At 36.4% G+C, this 20,416-nt stretch overlaps 1 protein-coding gene across 3 annotated transcripts; it reads right to left on the bottom strand.

The window, feature by feature from the left end:
- Positions 1-1,899: 1,899 nt before the first annotated feature.
- Positions 1,900-20,362, bottom strand: LOC106060194 (exonuclease mut-7 homolog). 3 transcript variants are annotated; one of them, XM_013217993.2, is made up of 20 exons: positions 19,892-20,362; positions 12,981-13,075; positions 11,863-12,559; positions 10,454-10,507; positions 10,177-10,316; positions 9,789-9,886; positions 9,440-9,513; positions 9,170-9,208; positions 8,891-9,045; positions 7,986-8,154; positions 7,158-7,356; positions 6,864-6,973; positions 6,215-6,278; positions 5,931-6,089; positions 5,345-5,517; positions 4,709-4,870; positions 4,309-4,362; positions 4,052-4,183; positions 3,357-3,569; positions 1,900-2,444 (listed from the first exon to the last, which is right to left on the bottom strand). In XM_013217993.2, the coding sequence occupies exons 3-20, from the start codon at positions 12,547-12,549 to the stop codon at positions 2,208-2,210; spliced, it is 2,919 nt and encodes a 972-aa protein (XP_013073447.2). In that variant the 5' UTR covers positions 12,550-12,559; positions 12,981-13,075; positions 19,892-20,362; the 3' UTR covers positions 1,900-2,207. The 3 variants fall into 3 exon arrangements, with proteins under 3 accessions (XP_013073447.2, XP_013073446.2, XP_013073448.2); XM_013217992.2 differs by lacking the exon at positions 12,981-13,075; XM_013217994.2 differs by lacking the exon at positions 12,981-13,075 and having other exon boundaries at positions 20,167-20,362.
- Positions 20,363-20,416: the final 54 nt, after the last annotated feature.

Genomic DNA, 20,416 nt, shown 5'->3' with positions numbered 1-20,416 from the left:
TAGTACAACTTGGCGTCACACTTTCATGGAGGGCATCAGAGCAGGTTGGAGGAGGCTTCAGACATTACCAGTGACAGATTTTTGTGGAAACAGCTTGCCAGCAAATGCGCCGAACGGCGCGGGAGGGTCTAAGTCAGTAAGAATAGCACATTAGGTTTTTTGAAATAAAACTTTTTAATAGCAAAATAATGCACTGTAGGTACCTCAGAATATGCATTTAGTTGGCTTTCAATACCAGAAATACTGCTTGGCGGCGGGGCTCCGCCCCGCGCTGGGGGAGCTATCAGCGCTCCCCCAGACCCCTTGCTAGCATTGGCGAGGAGTCTACTATTCTAGGGCACAATAAACGTCTTCCAAAAGAATGAAGGGTCAGAATGTAATAGAGATTAATTATGTACACACACACATTCATCCATACAAACATATTTTTTTCGGGGGGGGGGGAGAAAAAAAAAATCCCCCCCAACCCCCCCCCCCCCCCGAAAAAAAATCCTGGCTACGCCCATGCCTTGTTATCTATCGGTCATAATGTATGTTTATTCGGCATTGATTTGCATACCATACCATATGCTGCAGAAGTCTTGTCTATGTGCATCACCAAGTCAACTAATTCTTCTGCCCCTGATAAGCCATCTATATCATCCGCAAAGTGCAAGTTAGTAGTTTTGTTCCTCTAATGCTTACAGAACCTTCGTAGCCCTGGACAGCATCTTCCCTTATCCTTTCAAGGAAGAAATTGAAAAGAGTTGGTATGAGTAGGCAGCCTAGTTTCACTCCAACTGTGGTTTTTAACCAGTCTCCAATGTTGTTGATGTACACTGCCCTATTGGCCTGCTTTGGGTAACTTTTATTATGTTTTGAATTATATACTATTTTTTCATTATACCACATTCTCTGTCGAAAGCTTTCTTGAAGTCAATGAAGACATGGAAAAGGTTCTGTTGGTGTTGAAGGTATTTCTCGCTGAATATCCTTAGGTATAGGATTTGTTCTGTTGTGCTGCAACCTTGTCTAAAACATGCTTGTTCTTCTAATATGTTGTCAGCTTTTTTGGTTTTAGTATTATTTTAAACAGGACTTTGCTGAGATGGCTTGTGAGGCTGATGGTTTTGGCAGAGTAGTAAATGTACTTTCTTTGGAGGAGTGATGATGAGTGATTGAGTACAGAATTTGGGCTATTCTCCTGATTGTCAGATCTTGCTGTAAATCTTTAAAAGTGCGCTTATCATGGTTTCTCCTCCAGCCTTTAGAAGTTCACCAGGAATGTTGCCCATTTCAGCAGATTTTCTTTTTATCAGGGCTTTCACCGCTGATGCTACTTTCAAACAGAGAGTTGGATATTCCTGGCTGTTGGTTACTGCAGGGACTTTTAGTAACTAGGGATCTAACCCTAACCCTAAGATTTGAAAGTCAAATAACTGAACAGAACTGTATTAATAACATAAACTAATATATAGGAGATCTATGTAACGAAAGTATCTTAGCGCTCTAATACTAACAGTGAATCATGCTGAAGCTTTGATCCTCCAGGATATAGGCTACTCTGGAAAGATGTTAACTAATCAGATAAGATTTTTAGTCATCGGCTAGAGGTGATTCATTTTGATCTAATCAAAAGTTTAGCTTCTTGTGGAAACACATGGAAGCATAAGATAATTTAGGTCACAAAGGTAGAGATGTATATTGTCATATGTAAATTGGGGTAATTGATACACTTGTGAAGGTGGGTGATTAGAGTACTTTAGTAAGGATGTTGTTTGTACATGCCTTTTTGTTAGCTGAATAGTAAATACGCTAATAAACTGATACACCTAAAATGTGACACCAATAGATGATATGAGTAACATATTTTAAACAAAGATAAAAACACAGATGAAAAAAAACACACATGCCTTGGACTGTAGTTAAAAAAAAACATAATGCTGCTTTTATTTTTCTTCGGATGCATTATTTTTATATATAAAAAAAAATACAGACATAAATTTTAAGTTGATTACAGTGTGATTATTAAAAATATCAATAAAATATATTTAAAAGACTGCCTTTGTCGTGTTTTAATTTTATTTAAAACAACTTTATCTGGTTGGTGTTATCTGAATAGTTTGACAATGATCAATGTAAGTAACATAGAACTTTATTATTCCCAATACATTTTTTTAGAATGTAATTTTGAGTTTGCTTGAAGTTCCATAGAAAAAAAAAAGTTTTCAGAATTCATAATCCCCACGATTATCACCATCATCATAAGAATATCCTTCCTGGTCGTCATCAAATAGCTCTTCAGGGTTAAAGGTCACTTCCTCTGTCGTCAAGCTAAGTATGTTATCAAACTGTGCGCACATTCTTGAGTAATGTGAGCCAATCCAGTAAACTTTTCCACAGTGTGTGCAGATGTAAAATTCCTTGATTGTAGAAAAAGCTTCTTCTTTAGTAAGATTGTCAACCTACAAAATAAAAAAATAAAAATAAATACATTTTCTGACTAAAAAACAATGTGACATATTTGTGCCTGTAAAAAAAATTTGTTGTATAAACTTTTATGTAACATGGTGACAAAATAGAAATTAGATTTCAGGATAATTTGTTTCCCAGAGATAATGTACTTGTGGTGAGTTGACACACTGTTCTTACTAATCAGCAAGAAACATATACAATGCTTGCTCAATGGAACTTGAGATCTTAGAATCATTACATGCTAAATGTTTTCATATACTGAAGCAAGAACTACAAAGGTTTGACCAAAAAAAGTATTTTTTGCTTTTTGTATCTCATTAATTTGGAGCATTCATATAAAAAGCATAATTAAGAGTACCCACTATTGTATTTTGTAAAAATTAATAACCAAAAATATTTTTTTTATGGCAAGTACAAGGTTACTTAAATATAATGGCTTCAAGGGTAGTCATTCTCCATTATAACTTTTATTGTTTTTTATCTCAACACCTAAGATCTTTGATTCTTAAAGGCTTGATATATGTGGTAATACCACACAGAAAAGGCATTAAAGTTATTTTTCTTGGTTACCATAGATATGGCGGCTTATTTGTAAATCTTTTTGCTAACATAATTTTTAAAGTCTGGTCCACTTAACTATTTAAAATTGTTTTATAAAAGGTTACAAATTTCTATGACAATCCAATTTTCATTAATAAATAGTTTTAAATTTTCTATTTCAAAACCAAGATAAAATGTCTAATTTTAATAAGACAAATATTAAAATATTCTTCAAAAGTAATCATCATTATAATTAGGAATTGCCAAGTCTATTGTAGATTTAACATGACCAATAGCCTATGCTATTTCAGTCTTGAAGAATATTGAAAAAGACAACTTGTAATAGATTTTTTTTAAAGTACCTGAACTTTAACCCCATTGTGTAGCAACTTAAGTGTAGCTGCGTCAATGCCATAGTTAGCAAATGTCATCTGTGTCTCTAGATCTATGTCCAATAATGAAATAATAGAGTCTGCCTGTACTGTGTAACCCAGTTTCCGCTGCTGAGAATTGAATATGTACAACTTTTCCATTTCTTTACTGGGAAGTGTGATAAAGTCGAGAGAGTTGCACATCTGAAAGAAGTTTAAAAACTAATAATTATCATCACGAAAAAGCAGAACAGCAAAAAGTATAACAGGTATTGCTATGGAAAAGTAATGAAATATATGATGTTACCAAACAAATAACTGATTTTCAAGCGATAAGTTGAATACAAAAGTATTGCTATGGAAAATATGTTAATTATGATTTCTTGGACTGTATTAACCTGAAATGTTCTTTCCTTCTAATTTGATATATAAAAAAAAAAATATAACATCACACGCCTATCACCAAGACCCACAAAGAGAAATATAAAATTTTGGTCTCAATGGGCTAATATAAAATTATAACATATTTATGCAGATGTAAAGTGACTCTTAGAATAAAGCAAGTGAATAGGCAGTACCACTAAGTGAATCTGTTAGCACATATTGATTCACATAAAGATGTTTTATTTTTTGTTTCAAGCTTACAAATGTATCAATTCGGCAATTATTTGTTTTTTTTAACTTACCGAACAACGACTAAATATGTCATCTTTAGTTATCTTGATGTTAAAATGTCTTAACACATCACGGCATTGAATTATTGAGCTTACATCATTTCGAACATAATAGCACATTTCATCTCCCACTCGTAAGCGAAGCTATAAAACAAAATCAATAGAAATATGGATTCATTTATTAAACAGAATTTAAATTTAAAAATTAATTTATATGTGCTCAATATTTCTAAATTGAACTGTATGCTGCTAAGTTAAACATTCTTTACCTTATCAAAGTTCCTCCCTGAGGTCAAGACAATGCGATCCTCTCTCAATGATAACTATAAAGATAAAAAAATAATAATTAAATGAAACCTAAAAAAGTGTGATAGAGGTACAGTTGAATTGCTTAGCTTAAGGAACAAAACACAGAAAGTTAGCAGCTCAGCAGTTAAATGGGAACTCTTATTGTTAAGAAAAGTTGGTTGATCATTATTGTCTACAGCTGACATCACATAGAACATCTTACAATGTTTCACACAAGTGAAAATTGTGCTTTTGGAATAGAATAGAATAATCATTTGAGTTTACCCTGCCTATAAATGGCTAACTAGCTTTGTTATGTAATTAAAGTCATTAGTTATATCCTTATGTACTTTGGACCTAATGTAAAAAAAAACAAATTACCTGAATAGCATCAGGTTGTCTCTGCCCATCAGTCAGGATAAAAGTATCAATACCAACACTTCGTAGCTGGCTGCCCAAGCCTTGCAACATTGTGTCACAAACAAATCTATACTCACTTGGTGACTTAACACCATTCTGAATACAGGTAGCTGTAGAAGACACCTGCAACATCATAAATTTATGGAATTTTTGATAGTTCAAGTTCAAGAACGACTTGATTTTAAGCATAACACAATGCAAAAAAACTTTGAAATAGATATCTAATCAAATGTAAGCATAATAAATAAATAAATATTGATCTAATACTTTACTAGACATATGCAAGGCCATTAATAACAAACAGTGGTTGCATGGATTGGTCGTGTTGAAACAAGAAGTAAATAGTTGAATCTTTCAGTTACAAGATTAAAGAAGAGGGAAGCATTTCACGTCACTATGCAGACTCAAGCACAACCTACAGGTTTCAGTACATTCAAAACAGACAAAGCCATTGTCTGACAGGGGTCAATTCAGTTTTATTCTTTCGCCATCTTCACTTGTCTTAGGTGGTAGCTTTCCATAAGGTCTCAAATATTTTATGTCCCACAGCCTTGTATTATAAGTTTTAATAAAATTCATTGTTAATACATTACTTACAGCCTTTGACAATTTGGTCTTGCTGGCACCAGCGACCATGTCTCTTTTCTTATCCATTCTTGATTTCAATTTTAAGACAACTGGTGGTTCCATCTCATACTTGGCCAACCCAAGTTGTTTCCCTTGAGACAGAAGGACTTTGTAGACCTCAAGAAGAACAAATGCATCAAGTGCTGTTGGGGTATGAAGGCATAACAATATAACATTTGCAGACAGAAATACATACATTCCTTTTTACTAGCATTTTTTGTGTGCTTCATAATGTACTATGACTATAAATATGTTATTGTAGCTATACATTTATATACATAAAGTTAGGTACCAGATACTGGGTTTTCAATATTTAGGAATATCATGTTGGGATTCAATATATAGGAATATCATGTTGGAATTAGATTGTTTTGATTTTGGTGAGTTGAACTTTTTTTTGTAGATGGAGTTGTTGCCCTTGGGCCAGATAACATTTGTATGCAACTATTATATTATGCTATTCAGTACTTGGCTTTATAAACTACAAGTGTAGTACTGTAAACAATCTTCACCATTATTATTACACATTAAACTGACCAAAGACAAAAATTTTTACCAGCATAAGATATCTGAGATGATCTGAGTGGACGTCTCTCCCAGTTGGACATCTGTTCCCCTTTACTCAATGGCTTGCCTAATGTGTTTTTCACAAGTAGACTTAAGCCTTTTTCTTCTGATTTGGGCACAAATTCGTTCATTGTTTTTTTGACAATCACTTCATAACAAGACAAAGAAAAGAAAAACATTTTTAATATTAGATTGAGACAATCTATACATAGAATAAAAACACGGAAAAGGTAACAATAACTTGGCACTAATTTGTTAAGTTAATGTTATTACCTGGGGATTGGTCTTCACTTACAGGCTTCATGTCAATCAAATTGGTGTCATAGTCATTGAAAACCTGAAAGTATTGAAAACCTATCATGAGTAAATGTTAACAATGTATCACTGATAAAAGATAGTTATGAAAGGTGGTTAGGTAAGGTTCCCCTTACAGACTTTATGGTCTATAGGGCAGATGATGTAAAGGACATTTGTTTCTGTGGCCCATGGTTAATGAGGGTGTCATGTGGCCAGCACAACGACCAACCACCTTTACTTTTCCCTAACTAATGTCAGGTACCCATTAGAGCTGGGTGGACTCTGAGGTGCCAAAGATCCCAAAATTAAAAATCCCAGTCTTCACCAGGATTCGTAACAGGGACCCCGGGTTTGGAAACCAAGCACTTTACCAATCAGCCACTGTGCCAATAATAATGAAAGCCAATAAATAAATACATATTTCAAAAAGTGTGCCTCCATTTAGATGTTATTTAAATAAATCATTTCCGATACTTATACTTGTCAACTAAAAGCTCATTAAGTACCCTAGCATCTTTTTTTTTTTTAGTTAATTAATTAGGTTCTACCTTCTTGTTTCTTGTTATTGTTTTAAAGTATTTTCCCATTTATAGGATCAAATAATTCTGTATTTTAAAAAATTTACCGTTTTAGCAAATTTTTCCAGCTCAATTACTCTCACCATCTTAGACAACGGTTCCTTTAAGCAAGGTAATGTTTTAACTAACATTCTCAGATCTGTATCTAAGCCATAGCCTTCAAAATAAAATATATAAAAAATCTATTAATTATAAATACATATAATTAATTATTTAAAATACAAATGTATTATATATATATATATATGTACATTTAAATATATATATATATATATTTAAATAGTTAAAATTAATAAAATAACTTTTAATTGGTAAAAACAACTTTTTTTCTGCCTACTGACCTATTTTGACAAGCTTGTCATCACAGAAGATTGTAGAAATCATGGTAACCCATTCCTCTTCCAACAGTCTATTCCTTAATTCCATCATGTCCAGCAGATAGACATGATCACAGACTGCTAGTTGAAGGAGAGCCACTTGTTCAGCAGTTGCACCCATACAAGGCTTCCACTCAGCATCAATGCCTATAACTGTTTCTGGCTGTCAGACAGAAGGTACATAAAGCAAGAAGTTAAAAATTTAGATTTTACAATGTTTTTGGCAAACTTATGGTGCCTGTGCTCTATAATGGACATACATCGGTTATTTTATAAACAACCACATTCCGCTGAATGCCAGTTCAGACAGAGTTGAGGCACTTCTAAATTTTTCAACAGCTGCACTGAGGATGACTATATGACATAAGTGATATTTTTATGCCAAGCTTAAAAAAGGTTGACATAAAAGATGCCCCCTGGAAAGCTTCAAAGACCAACGCAGGAGTGACTTTGCCCTTGCTGGCATAGAGGAGAACAGATGGCAGCAAAAAGCTTCCAAAAGATGCAGCTGAAGAACTCTTACAAAGGCAGCAGATCACACATTTGATACCCAAGAAAATGTAAACAACAAACTGATTAGCATTCTGTCTTGTTTTTTTTTTTTGTTGTTTTTTTCATATTTTCTTTCCTAAAATGTTAGAAAGTCTAATTTTCTAATTTCAAAAGGTAACCTCTGGACAAACTTTCAGGCATGTTTATATTGCAACAAGGCTTTACATTTTATTTTACTTAATGTCTTCTGTTTCTGAATAGTTAAGACTAATGTCTAAGTAAAATACATGTAAGACTCACTATAGTAATTCTTTCCAGACAAGCTTTCAGGTCCACCTTATCCTCCACCACTGTGATAGCACTTTGTGGGAGTGGAAACTGGTAGTGCACACTGTCTGTGATGTCATCCTCCCAGTTCTCTTCTATGTCCATTTCCTTCTTTGTTTCAGTCTCTGTAATGTTGTTCTGCCTGGATTTGTATAAACATTAGTTTACACCATTGCCACACTGTATTACAATGTGCTGCAAGCAGTGAATTTCTTACTTGGCACTTTCAACTCTACTAGATATTACAATTTACAATATATAACAGTTTACTATTGCTAGAAAAGCAATTGTGTAGAGAAATATGGAAAGGAAATCCTGGTGGACCAAATTTAAACAAAGGACTTTGTGAGGTACAGACAAACTATGTTGCATGGGTGCAGGGCCAGATTTAAGTATGTGGATGCCCCTACATTTTTTTGAAAGTTTAATAAAAAAATCCATTTATTAAAAAAAAAAATACTAATATCTAAAGGCATGTACTTGTAAACTCCCTTTAGAGGATATGTTTTAATTTGACAAGTATTGTATTTCTCAAATATATTATTTTGACTGAGCATTAACAATGATTGATTGTTTTAGATTGATTTTGTATAGATTTACTTGAAGCAAAACCTGATTGAGCAAAAATAAATTTATTAGACTGGTTTGATTCTTGATGTGCCACTATCATGGTAGTATGGGCATTGTCACAATAGACCCACAACTCAAAACTCAGTGAACAAGATATGACAAAATATTAGTTAATTAGTTATCTATTAGATCATAATTAGCTAAAGATTTTTTTTATATTAGACCTAGAATAAGTCAGATGACAAAATTAATATAACATATGTTGGTATAAATGCAAAAGATTTTTGTTTTATATATATAAAACAAACCTTAATTGTCCCCTGGCTTCAACAACACATGGATCCAAAGAGCTGTCAGGAAGTTTGTATCTGTCTGCCCATTTGACTGCCTCTGTTATATCATTGTAGCTGAGAAGCTCCATTATTAGCTGTTGTTTTAAACTACTATTATTGCCAACAGCACTCTAATGAATAATAAAAATATACATAGACTAAACAACATGATAAAATTAAAAAAAAAAAAAATCTGTTATATTAAAATCCATTATAAACGCAATAGCATAAAATTTAAAAAATATCAAAACATACCTCTACCATATCATCCCATCCATCATAGCCAATAGATTTCTAAAAAAAAAAAAAGAAATATAAAAAATATTGTAATATATATATAAATAACAATTAAAGAGTTAAGAAAAAAAGGATAAAAAATTCAGAATTATATAATAGATATTCATTAAAAATTAAAACGTCAGACTGTTTACACAAGATACTGTATTACTTCAAACTTTATACCAATAGAATTATTTTTATAATTGCCCACACTGAGGGGTCAAGATAGCTATGATATATTTTTACCTCAATGTATCGCTTGTACAAAAGATATCTGATTGCTCCCATTGCTCTATTTTCAGAGATATTTGGACAGGCCTCTGTAATGATGAATTTAAATTTTTTTTTTTATCTATCAAATTTTATTAACATTAGTAATGAATGTGATTGGGAACATTTTATAAACTCTAAACAACAATTAATAAAAATATGTATTGTTAGAAAGTTTTAAATATTTCCAAAAAGTAAGAAATTTTTAAAAATTATATTTATTATATACATATATTTGTATATATTGTAATGCATGCATCAATGAGATATTAAAAAAAAAAAATCAAATATTTCTTAAATTTGTTGTGTCTGATTCAAAGCTTACCTGGTGGTATGTCATATAATTTCATAAGCTTCATGGCAAACTTGCTTAAAACCTTTTTACTTAGTTTTTCTCCCTTCACAGACATAATGCCAGTGCTCCTATAAAACAATGTCACTTTAAAAATAGAGTGTGAATAGTGGACATACAGTCTATACATTCTACAAGCTTTAGCAATAGGGCAATCACAGATGTAAAGTTTCAATAATTTGTTTCTCAAAGATCATCTCAGAAAAAGGACAAAATGCATTTGTGATTAAGAATAAGACAGAGACAATAACTAAACATTAAAAAAAAATTTTTATGTAAGTTATTTTTTTTGTAGCCTTTGACTTCATTTTATAATCCTATATAATCATTTTTTTTTTTTATGTTTTCTTCTGGGACTTACTGCACAAAGGATATGACATCAGTGGTGCGTGCACACAAATAATCCAAGAGGGATAGAATCAAAGCTTGCTGCTCAGGATTTCCCATCACATAGGATTCAATGACGTTAACTTTGTCTGTCAAAAGTAAGGGCACCAATATCTGAAAAAAAAAATAAATAAATTATAAAACAACTCAAAAAAGTTAAATTTTTGTTATTCAACTATTAAAACTATTTCAGTGAAGTGCATACTAATTACATATACTTATAACAGAAGTAACTTTTCAATTCCACAAACCTCTGATTGTGAGAAATGAGACTGAAGTCCAAGGATACAAACTATTTGAGCACACTAAAAATAGATAAAGATACCAAAAACAAATTAGTTTGTTTGAAGAAATAAAAATATAAATAAAGTGTTTCTAATAGTCTCTAGTTTAGAAATGTGTTTTTCATAAGGTGTCTTAAACTCTTGAGTTATAAAATATGTTTTTCATTAGGTGTCTTAAACTCTTTAATTTAGAAAACTGTATTTCAATAATGTCTTAAACTCAAACTCAATTTTCAAATAGAGTTAAATTGTAAAGCAAAGTGAGCATTTGCTATTAAAAAATATTTCAACAGATAGATCAGAAAAAACAAAGGTAATGTATATATGGTCTCTATGTTTTTATGCATAGTCACTGCTTAAATTAGTTTAAATCCACTTTTCTCCATTGTTTGGCTGTGATACTGCCCCGACAAAAAAAAAAAAAGTTACATTTGCTTAATTTAACAATACAATGGTAGCTATAAGTTTAAAACAATAAGAATACTCTAGAACCAAATAGTTGGGTATAGGATAGAAACTGAGACATGACACTTGAGGCACTTATGTCTATCATGAGCTTGCCTTGATCATTGTAAGATGTGTCTTCATGTTAAGCTAGATACCTGGGTATTATATTATATTCTTAGTTCAGTTCTGGAATTTCCCTTTTGTTTTTTATGTACATATGCTAAGTGTTAGTTTGTACCTAAATCTGAAATTGGGCACAATTCAGACTGGTCAGAAGCATCACATTTATAGCAGCTGAATTATAATGTATATGTTAATGCTTGATCTAAGTAATTGTACAATCCAAGCTCATTTCACACCCCATAATAGAAGAACTTCAACAGGAAATAATTTATTTTTTTTTTTACTTGGAAAATAGAACTCATAAAATGCCTTTATAGGACATTTAAAAAGAGATCATATTACAAAATGGTTACATTATCTAAAACCAAATTTTAGATTTTTAAATTACATCCATATGAAATAATTACAATTATACTAGGTACACTTTTGTGGTAAATTAAAGGCTATTTATTTATATAAATAAATAAGAATAAAAAAGTACCCCTTTCAGACCTTGTGATCTATAGAGCAGATGATGTTAAGACCATCTGTTTCTATGGCCAACAGTTAACCATGGTGTTGTGTGGCCAGTACAATAACCAACTGTTTTTACTTTACCCAACTAATGTCAGATACTTATCAGAGTTGGGAGAATTTAGGGGCACACACACACACATATATTATATATATATATATATATATATATATATATATATATATATATATATATATATATATATATATACACACACACACACACACACAATCAATTTGAAATAACATTTATGTTATATATATATATACAACAGAACTTTTTAAAAAATTACCTCTGCCAACTTGTTTCTAGCCAACAGAGCTCTGCATGCAGGTAATAGATATACATTGCCAGGATTATCCAGCAGAAAAGCTTTTACAGCAGTTTTAAAATAAGGCATGTGTCTCCCTGAAGTTGCATAGAAAACCCTGGAGCGGAGATCTTCAGAAAGAAAACTGTCTTCTTTGCCATGATGCGTGTTCTCTGAAGAGGCCACCCATTTTTGAAACTGTGTCAGAATTGTGAAAGACAATGTGGTAGTTTTAGCTGCACTATAATCTGATGCTGATGTTATCAAGTACAGAGCAGTTTCCCATGGGTTGGGACTATCTTTCATAAATGCAACCAGCCTCGAGTAGATTGCTTCTCCCTTTGCCTTGTTATCGATGAATTCCCTGCTGTGCCAAACATTTGATAGTTGTTCAAGGTAGTTATCTAAAACATTGTTTGGGAGAGTTTGCTTTGACTGATTAGCTGCATTTTTTGGTGTGGCTGCTGCATTTTTACCTGATGCATTCATGGCATATTGCCAACAGTCTGTTGAAGCATTGTATGCCTGCATGTCATTGTACGGCATTCTGTTTTTAGGCTCATGGTAGGACTTTTGGTAATGGCCTCTTCCAAATCCATTATGGCCTTGGCCAGGATGTGATTTCCGTGAATAAGTGTCATATGCTTGGTAGGTTTGCCTGTGAGCCATTTTTAGAAAACTAGAAAAGAGAAAATTCAACATATTAAAAGATCATTGATGTACAAATATTTAAAAGTATGTATTATTCATAGAATCAAGTTATAAAAGAAAGGGAAAAGTACAGTGTTAGATAAATTTGTGAAAAAGATCAAATTACAGTGTTAGTATTGTTTGTGAGACAAGTTAAAGTACAGTACAGTGTTAGCACTATCGGTGAGACAAATTGAAGATTAAATTAGTAGTTGGCTGCCTGGCATTCTTTAGACTGTCATCACAATGTCTCCAAGTGTGAACCCTCCCCAATTCTATCCCATCATCTTACATTAGGTTTGGACTATAATGTAATAGTCTTAATTTCTATAGGAATGTTCAAAACTTACAAAACAAAACAAATATGAATTAATAAAATTTTAAAATAAGCACCAGTTTAAATACTGTACCTCAATTCCAAGTGAATGTCATTTTATTTCAAGTAGCAAAATTATAATGTTACTGTTTAAAATTAACTACCATTCTGAAGCAGCCTGTAAAAGAACTGTGTTTGTTTGTTTTTTTAAACCTAGATTTGTTCAAAATTAAATTACAAGTTAAATTTAAGCCTTATAATAAGTTATAATGTTCATAGGTAAGGGTGGAGATATAAAAGCTTACTTTTAGGCTGAAAGTTCAATCATTCCTTGTAGAGAGAGTAAGAGTAGAGAATACATACCCAGCTTTTCAAAGGGTTATATTTAGTAATTTAGTAAAATTTAAACACTTAAATATTTTCTATGAAATTTTTTGCAACCATGGCTATGGACTGTATGGTTTAGTGAGGTGTATTAAAATGATCTGTCAAATTCTCATTTGTATTCAAAACTATCTCTACTAATATTACAAAGGTAGCTAAAAATGCAATAAAATAAATCACTAATAAAAACACTTTTAGCTTAATCATGTTCTATAAAGGTTAGTGAGTTAGTCCAACTACTTACTACTAAGTCTAATAAGGTGACTAAGGCCTGACTAATGATAATGTTATGATAATATTATGCCTAGTTCAAAAACTGTGATTTGTGATTTGTTGATTTGAGGCACATCGGCACAATTTAGGCCATGTCGTGCCTGCAGTCCCTTAAGGACTACTCTCTCTCTAAACAGCAAGGGCCAGATTCTATACAGTAATATAATTAAAATTAAGGTCTATTCACAGTTAAAATAGTAAAGGTAGTAAAAATTTAAATATTTGGTAAAAATCTAATGTAAATAGTGCATGTTCACAAATTCAGAAATCACATCTTCGTAGATAGCCCCACTTCCCGAATAAAGCCCAGTACCTTCCCAGGGTCGACATTATTAAATAGTGTTTTTAGATTAGTGGCTCTAAAATGTTTCGCCCTGACATCCTGGTATCTGGGGCAATCAACGAGGATATGTTCCACGGTGAGGCGAGAGTCACAGTACTCGCAAAGTGGGGGCTCCTCTCTCTTCAGTACAAAAGAGTGCGTGATGTAGGTGTGGCCAATCCTAAGTCTGGACATGGTTGTGCTACCACGCCTTGTCAGACCCTTAGATGTGGGCCGCCACCTGACATCCGCCACAATCTGCCTGAGTTTACTGTGAGTCTCAGCCTCCCATCGGTTCTGCCACTCTCGATAGGTGGCAGAGGCAATACTTTGTCTCAGGTCCGAGTAGGGGATTTGGGTTCCTGACACCGCATGATTTAGGGCTCTCTTTGCTTCTCTGTCTGCGGCTTCGTTTCCCTCAATGCCAACATGGGAGGGGACCCAGATGAAGGTGACATCCCTACGGTCGGCTGTTATTAGGTCCAACAGCTTCAGGCTCTTATGTACCAATGGGATGTCAGTCTTCATCTGCCCCAAAGCTTGCAATGCAGATTTGGAGTCGGAGCAGATTATAAATTTCCTCCTTTCTGATGCCTTTACGGCCATAAGTGCAAGCAATATTGCGTGCAATTCGGCCGTAAAGATGGAGCAGCCATCGGGGAGTCTACGGGAGATTGTTTTGTTCCGAAAGGAGCAGGCACACGCGACCTTTCCCTCCATTTTGGATCCGTCTGTGTAGATGGTGCCACAATCTCCGTAGCTCTCCTGCAGTTCCCTAAAGTGGACTTGTAGTATGCTTGGGTCTGTATTTTCTTTTTTGAAATTAAGGAGGGATAAATTTAATTTGGGTTTATTCATTAGCCAAGGAGGATTCTGAGGGGTTTCTATTTTAGAGATTTGGTCAATGGGTGGGGTTAAATTTTGGATGGGTTCTCTCATTCGAAGGCCCAGCGGCTGTATGACGTTAGGCCTTCGATTGTATAATTCTACCTCTGTGGGGTTAAATATGGAGTCAAAAGCAGGGTTCGTGGGGTTGGATTTTAGCTTGACTATATACTGCATTGCAAGCTTTTTCATTCTTATATCCATGGGGAGTTCTCCAGCCTCCACATGGAGACTTGGGATAGGTGATGTACGAAACGCGCCGAGACAGAGACGCAGGGCAGCATTTTGTATTGGTTCCAGTATTTTTAGGTACGACTTCCTTGCTGCTCCATATATTATGGATCCGTAGTCTAGCTTGGATCGAATTAGACTCCGATAGAGCAGCAGCAAGGTATCTCTGTCAGCTCCCCAGTCCGTATGGCTGAGTACTCTTAGTATGTTTAATGACTTTTGGCATTTCTTCTTAAGTTCCTTAATGTGGGGGAGAAAATTAAATTTGGAATCTAAGGTGAGGCCTAAAAATTTTGTAGTTTTCACGACAGGGATCTTCTTTTTGTGTATAAATAGTTCAGGGTCTGGGTGGAGTCCCCTTAGATTACAAAAATGCATACTAACTGTTTTGGAGTCTGAGAATTTGAAACCATTATAGTTTGCCCAACCCTGAATTTTGTTTAAACATAACTGTAATTTCCTTTCTAAGGTGTTCATGTTTTTCCCATAAGTAAGAATGACAAAGTCATCAACATACAAAGAGCACTCTATGCCAGGGGACAGCGCATTTATGATGCTATTTATTTTAATGTTGAACAGGGTGACTGACAGAATGCTGCCCTGGGGTACACCCATTTCCTGGTCATGAGTGTCAGAAGCGGAGTTGCCCACTCGAACCTGAAATTTTCGATCTTTCAGGAATTCCTCCACAAAACGGGGGAGGTGTCCCTTAAGCCCCATAAGCGCCAGGTCACGTAGAATGCCATGTTTCCAGGTTGTGTCATAGGCCTTTTCTATATCGAAGAATACAGCTACTAGATGTTCTCTTCTGAGTAATGCATTTCTAATATAAGCTTCCAGCCTTACCAGGTGGTCAGTTGTTGTCCGCCCCTGCCGGAATCCGCACTGGTAGTTTGAGATCACTTTATTCCTTTCCAGGTACCAGACCAGCCTACTGTTAATCATTCTTTCCATGGTTTTGCAGATGCAGCTTGTTAGTGCTATTGGTCGATAGTTAGCTGGGTCAGAGCCGTCTCTTCCCGGTTTAGGTATCGGTATAACTGTGGCTTTCCTCCAGCTGTTTGGGAAAGCGCCTGTTTGCCACACACAGTTATAGACCCCTAGCAGGACTGCCAATGAGGGTTCGGGAAGGTGCTTGAGGAACTGGTAATGGATTTCGTCTTCTCCAGGCGCTGTGTCATGTGACTTGTCCAGCGATTCCCTCAGTTCCTCAAGCGAGAACGGTTTGTTGTAGTCTTCATTGTTCTCTGACCTGAAATCAATGGGGTGTCTTTCCTCCCTGGTTTTGACTTTTTGGAACTCTGGCGTGTAGTGTGCAGTGGATGATTTTTCTGCTATTGAGGATGCAAGGCAGTCAGCTATTTCTCTGGGGGACGTGACAGTTCGTCCTTGGTTTTTCAAATGCCCTATTGCATTTGATTCTTTCCCTTTGATTGCCTTCCAAACCGCTCTAGCAGAAGTTTTGGCATCCAGACTGCCGACAAAACTTCTCCAGGAATTCCTTTTGGCTGACCGTATGGTTTGTCTAGCCTTTGCTCTAGCTATCCTGAATAGCTTTAGGTTTTCCTGGGAAGGATTCTTTATAAATGCAGCCAGTCGTTTTTTCCTATCACCAATAGCACTTTTGCAAGCTGTATCAAACCATGGTTTGCTAGGCCGTTTTGGATTTGCAGAGGTTAGGGGTACAACTTTCCTGGCTATACTTAGTAGCTTGCTAGCAAAGGTATCAGCTGGGTTCTGTTCATGGAGGATATTTTCTGTGATATCCTCAGAGCATCTTTTTTGGAATTGTTCCCAATCGGCCTTATTCAGTTTCCACCGCTGAGGCCGTCCCAATGAAGGGAGATTGTTAGTAATGATGATTGGGAAGTGATCACTTCCCCGTAGATCATTGCTAACTGACCATTTAAAATCGTCCAGAAGTCCGGGGACGCATACGGTGAGGTCAATGCATGTGAATGATCCAGTTCCTGGGTGCAAGTAGGTCGGTGATGCATCATTAAGTATGCATAAATCATGTTGGAGGAAGATATCCTCCAGCATACGACCTCTTGTGTCGGTATTGTTGGATCCCCACATGGTGTTATGGGCATTGAAATCCCCAAGGATTAAATAAGGCCGGGGGAGTTGTTTCAATAGGTCCTCCATGTCTGTTCGGTTTAATGGAGCGCCTGGTGGTAGATACAGGCTGCAGCAAGTGATAACCTTGTGAAGGGTTATCCTAGCTGCTACGGCCTGTAGTGTGGTCTGTAGTTCTACCCTCTCATGGGGGATGCTATCCTTCACAAGGATACAGACTCCACCTGATGCTCTCTCTGCATCCTCAACATTCTTGGTGTAAGCACGGTAGCTTCGGAAGCTGATGCAATCTTTTAGAAATGTTTCCTGTAAGCAGACAGCTACAGGAGTCTCAGAGTCCATCAGTAGCTGCATTTCCTCGTAATTGGCCTTGAGGCCTCTACAATTCCACTGTACAATTCTGGAATCCATGGCTTATTCTAGATGACCTACTTGGAGCTATTTGGCCTTGGGAGGCCCCCGGGGGGGGTTTCCCTTTATTCCAGTGACCTTGGTATTTTTATTCTTGGGTTTGGATGGAGAGGAGGACAACCCCCTTTTGGGGGAAGTCTTTCTCTCTGGAGAGGGGAGATCCCTCTGGTTAGAGCGGAGGTTATTTCCTCCTCTCTCACCTCGGGCATCCTCTCCGCTTTGATTTCTCCCCTTAGGGAGTTGGTCAACCTCTAACTCAGTAGAGGTTGGGGTGTCTGGCTGGGTTCTCTGAGGAGAACCTGTGTCAGACATGATGTCTCCGGGTTCTCCCGGAGTATTGGTTTTGACATGCTGCTCAGTCTCCATGCTCTCATCAGCGAGCACAGAGAACCTGTTCTTTAGCATGACAACAGGGCTTTCTTGTTTCTTCAGAGGTGTGTTCTTTGGCGGTGTTTTCTTCTGAGTTGGGGGAGGAGGAGGGGGTGGTGGGGTCAATGTGTCCGTCTGTGTGGCTATGGATCTTCCTTTCTTAGCAACAGCCTGGGCGTAGGTCTTTGTCAAGCCGAATTGGCCCTTGGGTAGGGCCAGTACAGCCGACAGCCGATTTCGCCTGGCTAAAGGTACATCCGTTTCTTGCCTTGTACTCCTGCACGGCAACCTCCTGTTTCCACACAGGGCAGTCCTTGGAGTAGGCTGAGTGGCCAGCTTGACAGTTTGGGCATTTGAACTGGGCTGTGCAGCCCTTGTCCTCATGACCCTCTCCAGCACATCTGGCACACACAGTGTTCCTCTTACAGACTGCCGCGCCGTGTCCATAACCCTGGCACTTGAAGCACCTCATGGGGTTAGGTATGTAGGGCCTCACTGGAACTCGTAGGTATCCTGCCTTCACATACTCTGGCGGTGTCCTAGTTCCGAATGTGAGGATAATAGTGGCGGTTTTGACCTCCTCACCCTCCCTGCGCCTGGTAATGCGCCGGGCATGGGTGACTCCTTCAATGCCCTCCACTATTTCCTTCTCGGAACATTCCAGTAGGTCCCTAGAGCTGATTACACCTCTGCTGGTGTTCAGACTCTTGTGTGGCATGACTTCCACTTGGAGATCACAGAGTCTTCTGCATCTTAAAAGCCCATCAGAGTGTGTCTTGCTGTCTACTTCTACAAGGAGTTCCATTGTTTTGTGTAGCTTAGACACACTCTTGGGCTCTCCCACTACTGACTTGAGTCCCTTATAGATAATAAAAGGGCTCAACTTGGTCAGGCTTTTTCCCTCCTCTGTGCATCTAACCACCAGAAATGATGGCCAGGTGGCACAGCTTTTTGGGACCTCCTCTTTTTTATCGTCAATTCGTCGTTTCTTGCCCAGACATAGGTCTGGGGCAAGTAGTTTTGTGTGTGTTTTTTGGTCCATATATATTTTGGTTAATTCAGCACCTGTGCTCCCCACCCGCCATCGAGTCCAACAAGGGGACGGGCCATTCGGATGTCCAGAATGAGCCCGCCAGGGCTACACAGGTGCTATACTCAGTCAGCTGCTACATCGGACATGTGTCCGATACAGCAGCTCCCTGATTGACCCTCCAGCCACCGCCCTCCAGCATAGGTCGACGACCTATGCTGGTAGCTCGGCATGACCAGCCGGTTGACCCAGAGCGGGCCATCTGGGTCTCAGGTCTAGGGGAACTTGGAGCCAAAGTATTGTGTTGTTGTGGTTTATCCTCAGATAGCCACCACTCAAACACCAGGATCTCTTTATCCCCCCTTACCCGTCGCAGTCCACGGCAAACGGACTGGTCTAGGACGTAGTGAGAATTTAAAGTTAAGGAGACAGTGTGATGATCAATGAAGGCAGACTTAGGAAAAGAGGAGGCAGACACAATGATAGAAAAGAAGTAGGGCACTTTTGAGCTCCAAAAGTGCTAAGGAAAGAGGAGCGCAGTTTAACGTCATGTCTCGGGACGTTCAAAAACTGTCACTTTTCAGAAAGAATTAAAATTACCTCAGAGAATGCCCATGGCACTAAACAAGATCTACATTGTAGCATAATTTAACTGAATTTAGGACTAATCTAGATTTTAAAAATGTAGACTAGACTATCTACTTAAATTAGATCTCTCTTCTATACTCTATATATCTAGAACTAGAATTCTAGGACTAGCCTAGATTGCTAGAATGCCTGCGGCTATGTCTATCATAGACTATGACTCTATGTAATGTAAGTATGTATAAATATTTAATTATTAAATATTAACTAGACTAGTATTAGTAACTTGTTACTAGATGTAGATGTAGTTCAAGATTTTATTAATTATTAAGTTGTAAAGTTGTATAACTTTAATAAGCTATTTAAAACTTTTTTTCATTTTACAATATTTTTAAAAAATAAAAAGTTAAGTATTTTTTTTATGAAAATATCTCACTTTCTTGTATTCAGTATTTTTGTTGAATTGATAATCCAAAACCGTTTTGAAAACGAAATAGATTAGTCAAGTTTCCAACTCAAACTGGCCTAAGTCTAAATGGCCTAGGCTAATGCTAAGCCGTAGAAGTAGACTAGACACAACACAACAATGAATAACAAAAAAAAAGTCAGCTGTCAACACAGTCGACACAGCAGAGTATCCTCATCAGAACACAAATAAATAACTCTAAATAACAAGTCAAATGAGATCGGGAGGTACTTCGCCACGCTCACTTAAAGCAATGAATGAATTGTCCCCTCCCATTTTATACACCAGCCACTTATCATGGTCAACTGCACACAAAGCTAAGGTTCAAATGCCTAAAATTCGTAACGACGTATATAGATCTAGTCTAGATCTAGACTACCCAGAACTTCAACATGGATATAAACAGCGATACTACTTTTCTACCACTCTCAGAATGTGATCCTATAAAACATAGATCTATAGACCTACAACAAAACAAAGTGTTAACAAAACAAA

The sequence above is a fragment of the Biomphalaria glabrata genome, chromosome 9, assembly GCF_947242115.1.
Source record: "Biomphalaria glabrata chromosome 9, xgBioGlab47.1, whole genome shotgun sequence".
Taxonomy (NCBI): Eukaryota; Metazoa; Mollusca; class Gastropoda; family Planorbidae; genus Biomphalaria; species Biomphalaria glabrata.
This window is presented reverse-complemented; position numbering and strand designations above follow the sequence as displayed.

Coding starts and splice junctions, on each gene's coding strand:
- LOC106060194 (XM_013217993.2), bottom strand. CDS start 12,549: ATGGCTCACAGGCAAACCTACCAAGCATATGACACTTATTCACGGAAA. Junction 8,155..8,890: donor GAAGCCAGGGGACAATTAAG/GTTTGTTTTATA, acceptor ATACAAATCCAG/GCAGAACAACATTACAGAGA. Junction 6,974..7,157: donor TGACAAGCTTGTCAAAATAG/GTCAGTAGGCAG, acceptor TTTATTTTGAAG/GCTATGGCTTAGATACAGAT.